Source organism: Mus musculus, chromosome 10 (genome assembly GCF_000001635.26).
Source record: "Mus musculus strain C57BL/6J chromosome 10, GRCm38.p6 C57BL/6J".
Classification (NCBI taxonomy): domain Eukaryota; kingdom Metazoa; phylum Chordata; class Mammalia; order Rodentia; family Muridae; genus Mus; species Mus musculus.
In genome coordinates this window covers 49,527,041-49,543,330 of record NC_000076.6, presented here as the reverse complement: position 1 = coordinate 49,543,330, position 16,290 = coordinate 49,527,041, and the positions used below count along the sequence as shown (strand labels likewise).

The following is a 16,290-nucleotide window of genomic DNA, read 5'->3' as shown; positions in this document are numbered from 1 at the left end:
TGTATTTTTCCAATAATATCAACCATGAAACTTACAATTCTTTGTGAACATATCTATTATCTATCTATCTATCTATCTATCTATCTATCTATCTATCTATCTATCTATCTTATCTACCTATCTACCTATCTCTATCATATATCTATCTACCTATTGTCATACTTTGTAAAAATGTTTTCTTTTTTCTATAATTCACACTTCCTAATTCACTAATTGGGTTATCATTTAGACATGCTTCCCTACCAGTCTATTACGCTTTAGAGATGTCCACATTACTATATATAATTTATTGTACACAAATGAATTGCCTACAATTGCATTGTAGCATATGTATTAGGATATCTATTTCTTCTCTACTCAATTCTTTCATAAGCATTCTATACTCTTCTAAAACTATATCTACGCTTCATACTTTTGTTTTCATTTTTACATTACAGTATAAATCATTTAGTCCATTCTACCATTTGTCCATGATACATTCAACTTATTTATACCTTCATAATGCAAGCTTCATCTTCAGTGAGCGTAGATACTGATAACTTTGGGTTTGACACTGTTTTCTTCTGGAACAAGAAAAGATAAGATAAAATCCAAGTTTCAAAAGAATCACTGTCTGCTTCTCATTTTTACCAGGACATAGTAGTTCTGATAACTATTGTCAGTCATGAGTGTAACCACATAAAAGCTTCTTAAGCTGTTTTGTCAATGTCAACTTTAAATCATATTTGATGTATTAAGTGGCAGGATAAAACCAATAACAGCAGCATTCTGGGACACAGCCAACATTAGAGCTGTGAAGGATCATTTGTTGCTTCATAACTGCACTGACCTGGACACAAGTGAGGATTAGAGGACAGCAGGCTACCTAATCATCCACTGTCTAGATAGCTTGAGTTGGGCTATCACAAGCTGAGAGGGCAGTGAGAGTGACAGAGGGACAGGTGTACATCTGAGCCAGTTGGCAGGAGACAAAGGAGCTTTCAATGTAGCTATCAAAATTGAACAATGAGGTGTATCAGTCCCACTGGGGGAAAGACAGTTACATAGCCAGGATAAAACGTGATAGATTATGTATAAGGAAATAGAAATTATACCAAGAAAAAAAGAACATTTTACAGAACTCCTAACATAGCCAGAATTTCACTGGCTTACTCATTGCATCCTTAGTAATTGCAATTTTTATATTGCTCTTAAAAGGTCTATTGAAAAATACCAATGTTGTTGAAAATAGCCAACAACCAAATTCTGGTCAAAAATCTTTAGAGTGATCATGTTCACAGAGTTTCTAAAACATTGTTGTGTTGTGGCTTTCTATTTATTTATGTTTATTTTACTAGAGTCACTCAAAGGAATTATTGGTAAGAAACATTCAGAAGAGGGTATTTTCTTTCCACTAGTCCTTGATGGCACAGGCATAAGCATCCAATTTCAATTCTTCCTTCCTGCAAACAACTGCTCTAGGGAATATTTAGTCCTCCTCACATCATGACAGAAAATTCATAAGTTTTTCCCCATTGGCATGATATAATGCTAGTAATATGACTTTAATTAGAGAGGTTAAGTCGTAATGGAAACATCTTAATGGAAGAACATATCACAAAGACAGAATTCCTCGTTTTATCCCAAATTTCGGTTTCAGTATGGGAGATAGTTTGGGACATTCTGGCTTAGTATAGTTTGAATATCATCTGAAGATATTATTAGCATGAGAGTGCTGATACACACTTCTAATACACTGACTAATTTTTATCAGCTATATTTTATCATAATAAATTCCAGCTCATTTATAACATACGTGAATATGATAAAAGAAATTTAGATAGAAGATAGACCTAATAGTGTACCTACCACATACAATGACTACAGTACCCCCAAGTGAGCACTGCATTTTAATAAGACACCAATGCCATGATTGAAAACTAGACAAATTTTAATAACAATAGACAAGATAAATAAATTTAAGATGCAAAATTAATTTTGTTGCCTTCTCAGAAAATGAAGCATTCTGCATAATATTTTACCCTAGTATACTGTAAACTCACATCCTTATCAGGAATCTGAAAGGATTTATCTGGTTTGGTAAAAAGTACAATATATTTTTTAAAATGGAATAATTGTTTGAAAGAAAGAAAAACCAGGACAGCATATTCTAGTATTTACTTTAAGTATAACATTTAGTCTTAAAGACTCTTTTCCTTGGGATTTTCCAGCTAGAATCCCATGCATAGTCCTCATATTATGTCAATTCCATTTGTCTTCCCAATCATGTAGTAATATGAAGTTCTTCCTTCATTCTGAACCAAGTTTCCGTCACATAGCTGGAAACTCTGTTCATTTTATGCCTGCTGATCTTGGAGATTTTCTATTAAACCAAGAGAGAAGTGATAAGCTTGAGATCCTAGCCAGTAAGACTACATGCTATTATTGCTAGCAATATTGTTTAAACAACTTATCTTTCATATACAGTGTGCTTATGTTCACCCTGAAATCATTTGGTAGGCCCCGAGAGTTACAATACACTCTTAATTGCTACTGCACCTTGTACTGAAATTTTTCCTGTGTTTAATCAAATTTAAAACCTCATAGGTTTGTGGATACTCAATGTGACTATTTCTGATGTCCTGTTTTGCACCAAAATTCTGTGGATGCCTTCTTCATTTCCAACTTCCTTCTCTAATATATATATATATGTATATGAACCCCATAGTATATTATTAGGTGAGCACATGTACAAGGGTTATTTAAGAAAATTTCATAATAAAAACCCAAAGTGAGATATAATGTGTGTCTCAAAAATACCACAGTCAGTCATTTTCTGGAAGTATTTTAAATAACTGTGAAAGGATTTGCTAGAAAGGAAGATATGGCATGTGTCAGAAATAAAGCAGTCTGAGAAGAAACCATTGGTTTTTACTTGTATATATAAAGGTTATATTTTTTCAATATCCTAGATGGAAACAAATGAGAAAGGAGCAGGCAGTTGAAGTTTGCATTTATCTACTAGACATCAGTGTGAGATAGACCATTGTTCTGGAATTCAATATCTGCCTGCCTAACTCTTGCATTAACAACATATTCAATGATCAGGGGCCTCCATGATGACACTAATTTATGTCACAGCTTATAATTTCAAGTGTGTTGAAGGTTATTCTCAAATTTGGTATTACTCACAAGTTACCTGAAATTAACTGTTAAAATTCATGACAAGTAAAACATTTAGATTAATATTAGTCCATAACAGAGGCACCTATGGACAAATCTAAAGGAAGGCCAAATCTCAAGCTCCCTGTTTCCTCTCACACAGTGTTTATGGATAATGTTCATTTTCCTAAACAATTGTCTATAAATCTGTGTATGTAGTATTGCCAACCAGAAAAGCTGAGATTCTATATAATCTCCAAATATTTTAATTGAGCCTTGACTCTATAGACATGAATGACAAGTCATTGCACTGACATGGTTTTCAGACACTCTATGGACTGAGCTAATATATAATGACTCCACGTACTCCATCCCGAATACATCATCATGCTCTCCCATGTTGGCCCAAGGAATCTACTCAAGTAAATTGTTTTTCCAAGGCAGGACATTAGGCAGTCTTAGGTAATATCTTACAAGAGCCAATAGCAAATATCACAAATGCCAACAATGAAAGAAAAAATAGTTGTCTGTAGTTTGGGGAAAACAGTCTAGCAAGAAAACTTATAGAAAAGATAGTAGTTAGTTATTTTCTATATTGTATACATTGAATATAAATATTTCATCTACAAGGAAAGAATGGCTGATTGATAAAAGGTCACACACACACTCAAATATTTTAACATATGTGAAAGGGACATTTTATAGATGAACATAGATTATTCAGTTTGTTTCGAAACACCTATTTAGCCTAAAATTTTCTAATAAGAATGACCGATCAAAATAACATGTTTTGGCTCCTCGTGTATTTTTTTCTCTTAGTTTAAAGAAAGGGGTGATAAGGAAACACTGAATCCAGAGATGTCATATTTCACATTGATAATTCTAAGATCCATTTGTTGGAAGTCTTACTTCACATGCTCAAAGACCACATTAACCAAAGTGATAAATAGGTCTGTGTATTTAGCCAGGTGGCAAAACTCTAGTTCACTTGGCTGCTGAAATAGTTCCTGGGTGTAAGAGGAAGATGGGGACTCCCTTCCTGGGTCTTGGGCACAAGAGCCTACCTGAGCTGTGGTGTGATTGATCTCTGAAGAGGAGGGTGCCAACTGGAGTATGTATAAATGGCTCCTTCTGGAGTCTCCTTAAAAGCTAAATTGATGGCAAATGTCTGAAAAGAACAGTTCAGACATTTGTCCCTAAATGATAAAGAAAATCTTGGTTTCAGCCACTGTTGGATTAAAGCAGAGTATAAAATTTAAGAACAAAAGCAACAGTGTGTATATAGTAATAGATTAGAGGTAACAGGATGTTCCTCATTTACCAAATAAGGAAGTCATTTCAGTAAGCTCTTTTTGTTAGATTTTAGAAACCCATCTGTGCAGTGTTTCTTTTTATTATCAACATATAAACTAATTACATTAGGGGAAAAGGAGTATTTAATTAAAAGTCTGTTTTAAAGAGTTACAATTCTATTCTGTTATTAAATAACTGGTTGCCAGATTTGTTAAGTAAACAATATTTCTGAAATGTTGTTTGCAAACTATTTGTATGAAGCACATGTTTGGGAAATGATTGTGGCCCTTATTAAATCTAATAGATGTGTTACAGTGCTTCTTTCCCATTATCACCTGGTGAATATAAAACAGGGCTATATGCAAGCTGCGCCAAGTGCGTTGAAAGATTTTTCTCCTAGGCAAAGAAAAAAATGAACTTAAAAATCTTATAGATTTTATAGATTCCTTACAAGAAAACAATTTTTTTGCATGTGGTAGGTTTGTGTAAGATCATCTTGTAAGTAACTAGCCCGTTACTATGTCATAAATTGCAAAGGGAAGGACATTTGGGCTAGGTAGAGTAATATATAGCAATCCACAAAGGACAGTCATAGTTAATTTAAAATTATAGATTTTGTTAAGGTTTAATCTCATTTTCCTTTGGAGAAAATCTTCATCCTACCTGGAAGTCATGGTGACATACATGATGGTTGGGTGGGGTAAGGTATAATATCTACTTGTTTGAATGGCCCTTATAGAATACAGTAACATGTACAATGAATATCTACCATAAAAATTCGATAATTGGTGGAATATTCTCTGCAGAAAGCCTTTCCCACTTTCAACATTCATTAGTTGCCAAAGTTAGAACACAAACACACACGTACACACACACACACACACACACATATGTGTGTGTGTGTGTGTACGTGTGTGTACATATGTATGTATGGATCAACATATAACGAAAAAGTGTATGAACTTGAAAGACAGAAAGGCAGAGTATATAAGAGGGTTCAGAGGAGTAAAAATAGGGGGAAATGATATAATTATATTATAATCTCAAATAAATAAAATACAATGAAATAAAAATGCATTCCATCAAGTATATTAGTGGAACACTATCAAATATTTCACATACAATAAGTAGAAATATTTTCATTTTCTTGGTTCCTTGAATGCATTAGAAACTACTTTGTTAGCCCCTTCCCATTTATCCATGATAGTCTAAATACTAGAATTCAGTGCAGAATCCCTGTTAAAACACTGGCGAAAAGAAAAGGCAAGGAAACTTAGCAGACATGTGGGACAATGAGAAATTCTGTTATGTGATATAGCAGTTGAAGGCTTAGAACTGATGAGAGGACTCACTCTAGCCACCTGATGTAGAAGTCGAAGGAAAGTAAGGATATAAAACTATGATTCCACTTGACTTTCTAACTGCTCTCTAGATTCCTTCCTTCTTAAGGGCTTAGGGAGCCGTTTTTGTTCAAGTATTGCAAGGTGAAAAACAAATGGAAACTATGCTTGTACAGAAATGCTTTCGTCATCTCTAGCAAATGCATCTAAAGACAGATTAAAACGATTATTTCAATGATTATATTTATCTATGAAAGTATCTTCCATACAAAACGCATGCACAAAACACATGTCAAAGGAATAATTGAAGACAACATTTCACTCAGATTCCCACATAGGAGATGGCAGCTCCTACTAACATTGGTGATTTATTTTTTTTCCCTCTTCAATATCATTCCCCAGGGAAGCTGACAAACTGAAGCCTGTTCCATTAATGCCAGCAGGGATGTATATGTGTGAAGAGAATAAGTAAACATTTATTGTACCTGATGGCTCAATGATCTATCCACATGAGCTCTTTAAAAACTGGAAAATACTTGGCAGACTTTATACTTAGGATGAGCCCTGCAAGCACTATTCTTGTGAAAATGTCTATTTCTAACTCGGTTGAGCTTTTTCAATACAAACTGCTGAGTTAATCTGTAACTTGATAGCTCTCTTTTCTTTTGTTAACATATTAATCTCCCAAAATGTCCTTTCAACTTTTGAGATTAGGTTTTCTGCCCAAGTCAGTGTCAAAATATCTTCTAACAACCAACTTAAAATATATGATGTTTCCCCTATGTTGGCCAGTATAACAACAGTGGTAGATTATCATTAATTAAAGGGCAATTTAGGCAAGTTTCTTTTTGTGTTTTGTAACATGGACACTGTGATCCTATTAGAGAGGACTCAGAGCCTTGCAAGAGGATACAGAGGTCATAGATTGTTGAATTCAGATCCAAAGCCAATACTCAAGGTAGAATAGACTTTGAATTTACTTATGACAAAATCTTGTATAATAGTAGCTAGTATCTGACTTTATTGCATTTATGTAATTTTATGAAGAGAGTACACATTAGATCAAAAAACAAAAATACAGGTAATTTAAAAGAGTAATTTTATGCATTTTGCTTTATTATCACTGTAAATTTTCAGTAATTGGATCACCAAAATCATTTATCATATTGTCATATGATCATAATTTGTTGATGTTAAAAAGATTTTAAAATATTTATTATTGGTTAAAATAGTACATTGTGTTCCCATCTCATGATCTAGGAGACTCTTTGAATACACAGTATGTTTTTTGTTGTGGACTTTGTCTCCATCCCTGTGACCAAATATAATTATAATAGCGTGCAAATATGTAGAGAAGAGGGGAAAAATGAGGCACATTAGTTATTTACCATTTTCCCCTTGTCCTAATATTGTACTGATTTTTATTAACGTAGTTCTTCATAGGAAGTAGAAATACTGGTAAAGAAATATGTAGGTGATTTTACAGATATAAGAATGAAATGTAGGAGAAGATAGAAAATTTCTTGACTTGATCCACACTACAAAGAATTTCAATCTTGCATTTTAACCATGTGAATTTTTTTTAAGGAGCAGGCTTTTGTGTTTCAAATATTAAATGTGTTTTAGTACCAAATTCTTTAAATCAATAAATAACAACATTATTTTAATATAATTTATGGTCTACTGAAATAGATCAGTAATTTGCTATACTTTGAGCCATGTTTGTCTAGGAGAATGCTGTATTCACTAATACCTGAAGTTATATGTAGTGTTAATAATATTTACATCACAATGCTATAGAGAATTAACAAGGCTGAGGCAGGAGGGTCACTGGGAATTCATGGCCAGCTTGCACTACATAGTAAGTTTCAGGCCATCCTATATGACCCAACAAAAACACAATAGATAAAAAGAAAGGAATTTCAATGCTAGTGTGATGGCACTAAGTACCTAGATGTGACTAAGAAAAATCACACATCATACTTACATTTCACGATTCTATGAGCTACTCTAATTTGCTTCCACTCTTTTATTGTTTTTTTTCTCTTTAATTAAAGGTCTCATTCGCTTGCAAGAGCTCATCAAAGCTCCATCAAGGTACAATCTTCGACTTAAAATTCGTCAGCTGCCAGCTGATACAAAAGATGCAAAGCCTTTGCTGAAAGAGATGAAGAGGGGCAAGGAGTTCCACGTGATCTTCGACTGCAGCCATGAAATGGCAGCAGGCATTTTAAAGCAGGTAAACTTAGCATAGCTTAAATTTCTAATTTCCTTCCAAAAGTTTTAAACTATGTTTTAAGGGTAATAATTTAACGCTGTCTAATTAAAAAGTCAAAAAATCAACCTGATAAAATTTTATGATAGAAAAGCTGACAATTGCTTTCAGTAAATTTGTTTTAGGACAAGTAAATATTGAAGGTCTTTAACAAGATTTAGGATGAGGGAAAAAAGAGCCCAGGAATAACATATTGAGCCAGTAGGATAAAAAAAAGATAGTATGAAACCGATTCAGTCTATATCTAATTGATGCCTTACATACTTGATCCATTTTTATTATCTCCACAACCAAAGGAAAATGGCCTCTTGCAGTCTAATCTCAGAGAGACTTGGTGACTTGAGCATCGTGAACTAACACTGACGAAGCAGAAAAATCAGTAGCCCATTAAAGATGTTCTTAATATTCATTGCACAATACAGCCTTGCCTACCAGAAAAGAACATTTCAAAATTCATTGGTTTGTCAGTAAAATATCATTATGACAACACTATAGAGTCCTAATTGCAATCTAGGGAGTAGGCCTTATTAAGTAGTCTCTCTTGTATATGAAGGACCAGAACTGGACAATAAATGCAGAATACCCTGCACTTATTGAGTCATAGAATGTAGATTTGAGCTCAAATCTTTACTTTTTTATCTTTTAATCTTATAAAATATTAGGCTGACATTATGGTGGTTTGGACAAACTTGTAAATTGTGTTAAAGCCTTTAAGCTTAGGATAAAATATCTGTATTGGAGAGTTATGAAGTTTCAGATGACAAATTATATTTCATTAAATATAACTACCAAAACCAAATGCTTGCTATAACATTAGTTTATAAGCACATGTTTGTCCAACATTCCAGTATAAATGTCGGTTTTACTACAGTGAAATATTTCATTGATTTGGACATTGCTCTAGCTTTATATGTGGGCAATAAAATATATGAAGGATTTTGCTTGATGTTGATTTTTGTTTGTTTAAATATGAATGTAATGATGTAATGATGGGATAAAAACTAAAAGCTTAAGCGGAGATTTTTCACATAATTTTCAAGCAACTCTTAATCACATTTAGGAAGTAAGCTTTGCTTTACTAGTGAGACAGACAATGGACATACACCTGTTCTCTGGGCTAACAGCAAGCAAGCAAAAGATCAGTTTTTTTTTTTTTTTTTTTTTTTTTTTTTTTTTGTTGTTGTTGTTGTTTTTTTTCAGTTTCGAAAAATGAGGAAACCTCTAGTATTAGAGTATGTATTTGGCCTTCTATTTGGTGTATCTATTATTTTATACCTTTCCTTATGAAATAATATCTTTTTAAATTTTTTATTAGATATTTTCTTCATTTATATTTCAAATGCAATCCCAAAAGTCCCCTATACCCTCCCTCCGCCCTGCTCCCCTACCCACCCACTCCCACTTTTTGGCCCTGGTGTTCCGCTGTACTGGGGCATATAAAGTTTGCAAGACCAAGGGGCCTCTTTTCCCAAAGTTGGCCGACTAGGCCATCTTTTGCTACATATGCAGCTAGAGACATGAGCTCTGGGGGTACTGATTAGTTCATTTTGTTGTTCCACCTATAGGGTTGCAGACCCCTTCAGCTCCTTGGGTACTTTCTCTAGCTTCTCCATAGGGGATCCTGTGTCCCATCCTATAGATGGCTGTGAGCATCCACTTCTGTATTTGCCAGGCACTGGCATGGCCTCACAAGAGACAACTATATCAGGGTCCTTTCAGCAAAATCTTGCTGGCATATGCAATAGTGTCTGTGTATGGTGGCTGATTATGGGATGGATCCCCGGATAGGGCAGTCTCTGGATCCTTTAGTCTGAGCTCCAAACTTTGTCTCTATAACTCCTTCCATGGGTATTTTGTTCCCTATTCTAGGGAGGAATGAAGTATCAGCCGGTTGGTCTTCCTTCTTCTTGATTTTCTTTTGTTTTGCAAACTTGCGGTTATCATGTAGAAGAATGCAAATTGATCCATTCTTATCTCCTTGTACAAAGCTCAAGTCTAAGTGGATCAAAGAACTCCACATAAATCCAGAAACACTGAAATTTATAGAGGAGAAAGTGGGTAAAAGCCTCAAAGATATGGGCACAGGGGGAAAATTCCTAAACAGAACATCAATGGCTTGTGCTGTAAGATCAAGAATCCACAAATGGGATCTTATAAAATTGTAAAGCTTCTGTAAGGTAAAAGATACTGTCAATAAGACAAAAAGGCCACCAACAGAATGGGAAAGAATTTTACCAATCCTAAATCTGATAGGGGACTGATATCCAATACATATAATGAAATAATATTTAAATAGACCCAGGGAATTGTCTCCATCAGACTGGCCTGTAAGCCTTTTTTTTTTTTTTTTAATTAGATGTTTTCTTCATTTACATTTCAAATGTTATCACTTCTCCTAGTTTCCTCTCTGAAAATCCCCTATACCCTCCCTGCCTCCCTAGTCCCCAACCCACCCACTCCCACTTCCAGGCCCTGGCATTTCCCTATACTGGGCCTAGAATCTTTGCAAGACCAAGGGCCTCTCTCAAGGCATTTTCTTGATTTCTGATTGATGGGATCTGAGTTTAGACAAGTGTGGGAGATGCCATTCCTGGGCAGGTGATCCTAGGTTGTATAAAAGAGCTACCTGGGACTAAGCCAGAGACTACAGGGAGCACTCTTTCTACACAGAGTCTGGCTCAATTCCTGCCTCAAGTTCATTCCCTTACATTCCTCTATGATAGAAAATGACTGTAAGGCAGTGGTTGTCAACCTTCCTAATGGTCCAATTATTTTATACAGTTCCTCATGTGGTAGGGACACATAACCAGAAAATTACTTTCTTTCTACTTCATAATTCTAATTTGGTGACTGTTATGAATCATAATGTAAATGTCTGTGGCTTCTAATGGTCTTAGCTGACTCCTGTGAAAAGGTCTTTTGACATCCCCTAAAAGGCTATCAATCAAAGGTTGGGAATCATTGTTTTAAAGAATAAATCAAATAAGCCTTTTCCTCCACCAAATTGTGTTGTGTATAGCCAAATAACACAGGATGTGCTTTGGAGTGGTGTGATGTTATAGTGTGTGTGTGTGTGTGTGTGTGTGTTCCTGAGATTCGTCAACTTTAGCTGCTATGGACTACCAATGATACACCATTCAGAGCTCAACAGAAAAGTAGATGAGCTTTCAGAAAGAGTGCTTCATCTAAGAACAATTCTTGGGAAAAAACACAAAATGATAGCCTCAGCTTTACCTTGTTTTCTTAAAAATTTTAAACATTTATTCAGCCTAACTGCAGTTTTATAAAACACCAAGGAACATAGAATTTGATGCAGGCTTTTCGTCTGAAAGCTTTAAAAGTGAATGGAGGGCTTCACTTCAGGGCTGGTTAGGTTTCCTCCAAGTCAAGTTGAAGTATTTTAATCAATGGCCACGCCTTAGCAGCAGATAATTCCACATCTATTCAGATTTGTAACAGAGAATTCCCTAGGGCAGAGCCAAGGCACTCTGAAGTAAAAAGTAAACGACACTCAGGAAGACTTTCTATCATATAGAGATACCATAATCAAGGACTTCAAAGTTCAGATCAGAGAATGTGAAATAAAAACTTTCCTTCATCTTTAAGAAAATGTAAAAGGTGATGCAAATATACCCACAACAGCAAGTTATAAAATAAAATTAATATTAATGTAATTATATATTTTCCCCTTCACTTTTGTTAAACATGAGCAATGTTATTTCTGACTCTTAACTGGCAGAATAAATTGCTTGCAAATTACACACCTAGATGGCAAAATAACCAGCTTAATACTGCAGATTCCTAAGAGTTTTATTTTAAACAAGTAATCTTTGGTCTTCATAAAATATGATGTATGTCACAATGTATTTTATGGATTCCTAAATAATATTCATACATAAGAAGATAGATATTTTTCCTTTTATGTAGTTTGAGGTGTGGGAAGATAAACTGGTGTGTAGTTAAAAGAAGATACAGAGTGAATGGATATTAAAATAATCTTTTGAGATAATAATCAACTTGTTTAAGCTTTGTGAGTTTGCCAGATACACACTTATATTTTTCTTATTTTTAAATAATATAGCTTATTGTTGAATCTTTGTTACAAAATCAAAGTTTGGGAAAATGTAATGTAAAGGCATAAACTAGTCCAGTTATAGGTATAAAGTTCTCTTAAAGATAAAAAGAAACCATTGCTCCACTAGAACACTCATGTCAGAAACAAGCCCAGCCTTACCTCCTACTGTGTGCTGAGGTCTCATCCGTAGCACAGTTTCACATGCTGACCCAAAATTCTAGGAGTTACAATTTATGAAGGCAAAGGGAATATTTGTTTTAGAATTCTTAGATTAATTTATAAAAGAGTAAACATCTTTGAGAATATACAATATATACTTTTATAAAACGGCATGGATACATATACAGGAAAAAGTCCACATTGAATACCAGTATCTTATGGTGATTAGAGAGGAGTTAAGAAGCATAGTTAATACAGACCACAAGATCTTAATCTCTGCCCACTAAACATTGAACTATGCTACAGATTTAAGTGGATTTGGATTGGGTAAAGATGCTCTTGTCTTGTCTTGTCTTGTCTTGTCTTGTCTTGTCTTGTCTTGTCTTGTCTTGTCTTGTCTTTCTTGTCTTGTCTCAACTCATCTCATTTCATCTCGACTCTTCTCATCCCTCCCCTCCCCTCCCCGACTCTCCCCTCTCCTCCCCTCCCCTTCCCTCTCCTCTCCTCTCCTCTCCTCCTCTCCTCTCCTCCTTTCCCTTCCTTTTCTTTTCATTTTTTATTTTAGTTTATTTTATTTTTTAAAATCTCTTATATGGACCGGGACCACAACTGACATTTTATTGTAAGGACACACTTCCTTCTGCCAGGACTCATCATACTTTCCAGACCAGTGATGTGATTCCCATTTCTCTAACAGGTTAAACCCATTATATTATTATTGTTTGTTTGCAAGATGATTTTTTTCGTTTATCTTGGTTATTTTATTTATTTACATTTCAAATGTTATCCCCCTTCCCAGTTTCCTCTCCACAAGTCCCTTATAACCCCCTACCTACCCCTTGACTCTATGAGGGTAACCCCCACTTGCCCACCCACTGTTGCCTCAGTGCCCTAGTGTTCCCCTATCCTGGGTCATCAAGCCTCCACAGGACCAAGGGGGTCCCCTCCCAGTCATGACAGATAAGGGAATCCTCTGCTACATATCCAGCTGGAGCCATGGGTATCCCCTGTGCATACTTTGCTTGGTGGTTTAGTCTTTGAGAGCTCTGGGAGGGGGTCTGGTTGGTTGATATTGTTGTTCTTCCTATGAGGTCGCAAACCCCTTCAGCTCCTATAGTCCTTGCCCTAACTTCCCCCTTGGTGTCCCCACTCTCAGTCCAATGTTTGGCTGTGTACATCTGCATCTGTGTTGATCAGGCTCTGACAGAGCCTCTCAGGTGACAGCCATAACAGGCTCCTGTCAGCAAGCATTTCTTGGCATCAGCAATAGTGTCTAGGTTTAGTGTCAGAAGATAGGATGGATCCCTTGGTGGGGCAGTCTCTGGATGGCCTTTCCTTCAGACTCTTCTCCACTCTTTGTCCCTTCATTTCATTTTGACAGGAGGAATTCTGGATTAATAATTTTGAGATGGGAGGGTGGACACATCTCTCAACTGGGAGCTGTGCCTCTCCACTGGATATGGAATCTACAGGTTCTCTCTTCCCTTAGTTGGGTATTTTGGCTAATGTCCTCCCTGTTGGGTCCTGGGAACCTCTTGTGTCCTTGGTATCTGAGACTTGCTAGTGGCTGATTCCAGTTCCCCCTTCCCCACTCACTAAGCCTAGACAGTTACTCAAAGGTATTTCTCATGTGGTCACTGATTCAAATAACTTTGCTATCACATTGAGTGTCTCCAGTTCATATTTTAGTCAGTTTTCTGTCATTGCATGTAGTAGTTGAGCTTACTATATAAAAATTTTAATAGAAATTAAAGTATTCAATATACTTAATTTAACTTCTGATATACTTTAGGGATATTAATGCTATTTCTATTTACACAATTCATTTTTTACGTATTCCTTATTTTTTATTTTTATTTTTCTTTACATTTTGAGCTAATGTATTTAGAAATAAGTATTATATTTTGCTCTCCTCAATTTACTATGGAAATGAGAAGACTCCTGCACATTTCATTGGCCACAAACATTCTTTACTATAACATTTAATGTAAATGTTTAATTAAAAAATGCCTTTATTTTGCTTAAGATAACTAAATTGTAGAATAATTATTAATTCAAGAACTAGAAATGAGCAATTTTTAAAGTTGCATTCCTGTGTTCGTTTGATTTTTGCCAATCTATAATTAATTATTACATGTGTTCTAATTATTGAAGTGCCTATTTTTCTCACTTAGGGATTCACGTTATAAATTATAAATTGTATTCAGTTTAATTGGTGAATTCCTACCTATGTCTATTAAGGTTTCTTGTTCATTGCACACAAACTCTAACTCAGAAAGCTACTTAGCAAATGATTTTTGCATAGTTAGTAGTGTGGGGGAGACTATTAGATAAGAATACTTACTTTCAACTAGGAGCTCTTCCTTCATCCTACAACTGCATGGATTTTTGGTTCTCTCTGTCAGGTATTATTCATTTCTCTTACTTTGTCAGATAAAAAATGACAGGCACATTTCTCATCACTGAAAATTTCAATACAAAAAGAGCTTGATCTAAAATCATTGACAGTCAAAAATTGATAAGCATTGTATAAAAGGGAAAGCAAGCTCATTTTCTTCCAATCTTTGAACAAAGCTTAAAATATTCTGCTAATTACCCATACACTTTTCAAAGTTATGATTTACATTTCCTTAATATTACCAGCATGTCTAAGGTGCGGGGGAGGGGAAGAGTGCTGTTTTGCACCATTCTTTGTAGTAGCTCTTTCTTCTAATTGCTCAATGAAGATTATCAAATAAAAGAATGCACCACACTAGATTATTTGTATTAGGTATATTAGAAGTATATGGAACAAACATATTCACAGTTTCTCTAATATCAACTATTTTTTTCTTACTAATGGGTAAAGGTCAGTGTTACCCAATTTTATGTACCAGGAATAATTGAAGTTAATTGTTCATCAAATTGTACTATTTTATCATTTCATGTCATACTACAATAATATATCTCATATTATGCACACCTTCAATGTTAATCTTTTTATACTTTTTAATTTTTTACCTCTTAGGCATTAGCTATGGGAATGATGACAGAATACTACCACTATATATTTACGACTCTGGTAAGTAACTTATTAAAACATAAAATAAATACTGCAGATTGTATTATCATGACTTTTAAAAAGGATGGAAATGTGTTTTTTAGTGAGAAGTAATATAATGAATAACTTTGTGCTTTATCTGATTTTGATTCCACCTGGGAGGAATTATGAGAGAGAAATAATAACTCTTGGGAGGAAGCTGATGACTTTGAAATAATATCATTTTAAATAATATCATTTTAAATAATATCACTTAAAATGATAAATAATATCATTTTAAATATCAATTAAAAATATTGTGTGTCTGTTTTATGTGACCTCAAAAACTTTCAGAGCATAATGAATTCGAAAATTATATAATTCATAAAATTCTACTTGTTTTTTTTTTTCTGCAGTTTCTACAGCAGTATTGTTTTCCTATTTTGTTGATGAGCAGTTCTTTGTTTAAATGTTGAACATTCTTTCCTTGCTTTGGGGGTTATTACTAAAATCCAGTTGTTCTCCATATCTTTCCCCGAGGACAATGATTTCTCCAGGCAGAGTTCTAGACACAGCAGGCATTATGTTTCTTACAAACACCAAGACTGGCTCTACTATGTCACTATATCACATCTCCCTTGACAAATTTTACAGTTTAGAAGAAATTTGGTAGTAGGAAGGAGAAGATGGAGAGGTTATATCAGTTTATCATACAGGTCTACATAATTCTACTGCAATTTGATTCAACATAATTATAAAATTTTGAGAAAAATAAAGTCTCATACTTATGAAAAGAATAAAAATTATTTTAGGATAGTAATAACACAAATTATTTTAACTCCTCTACTTCTGTAATTCCATCTCAACTTTCCCATTTTCTTTCAACTGATTCTCCTTTATGAATTCTGTTTTGCAATAAAAATGATTTTAGGCAATCCCTAGCAAAGGATAATGTTTTATATCTTCCTCTTGTATTTATACTCAAATT

General features: G+C 34.5%; 1 protein-coding gene across 15 annotated transcripts in view; it reads left to right on the top strand.

The window, feature by feature from the left end:
- Grik2 (glutamate receptor, ionotropic, kainate 2 (beta 2)) overlaps positions 1-16,290 on the top strand; it is a 696,482-nt gene that overhangs the window by 246,831 nt on the left and 433,361 nt on the right. For all 15 annotated transcript variants that reach the window (XR_001779464.2, XR_003948597.1, XR_001779465.2 and 12 more), the window contains 2 exons: positions 7,832-8,013; positions 15,291-15,344. Coding sequence is in view for 12 of the 15 variants with exons in the window: in NM_001111268.3 (NP_001104738.2) it covers positions 7,832-8,013; positions 15,291-15,344 (236 nt within the window). In the remaining 3 variants the exon portion in view is untranslated. The remainder of the gene's footprint in view (positions 1-7,831; positions 8,014-15,290; positions 15,345-16,290) is intronic.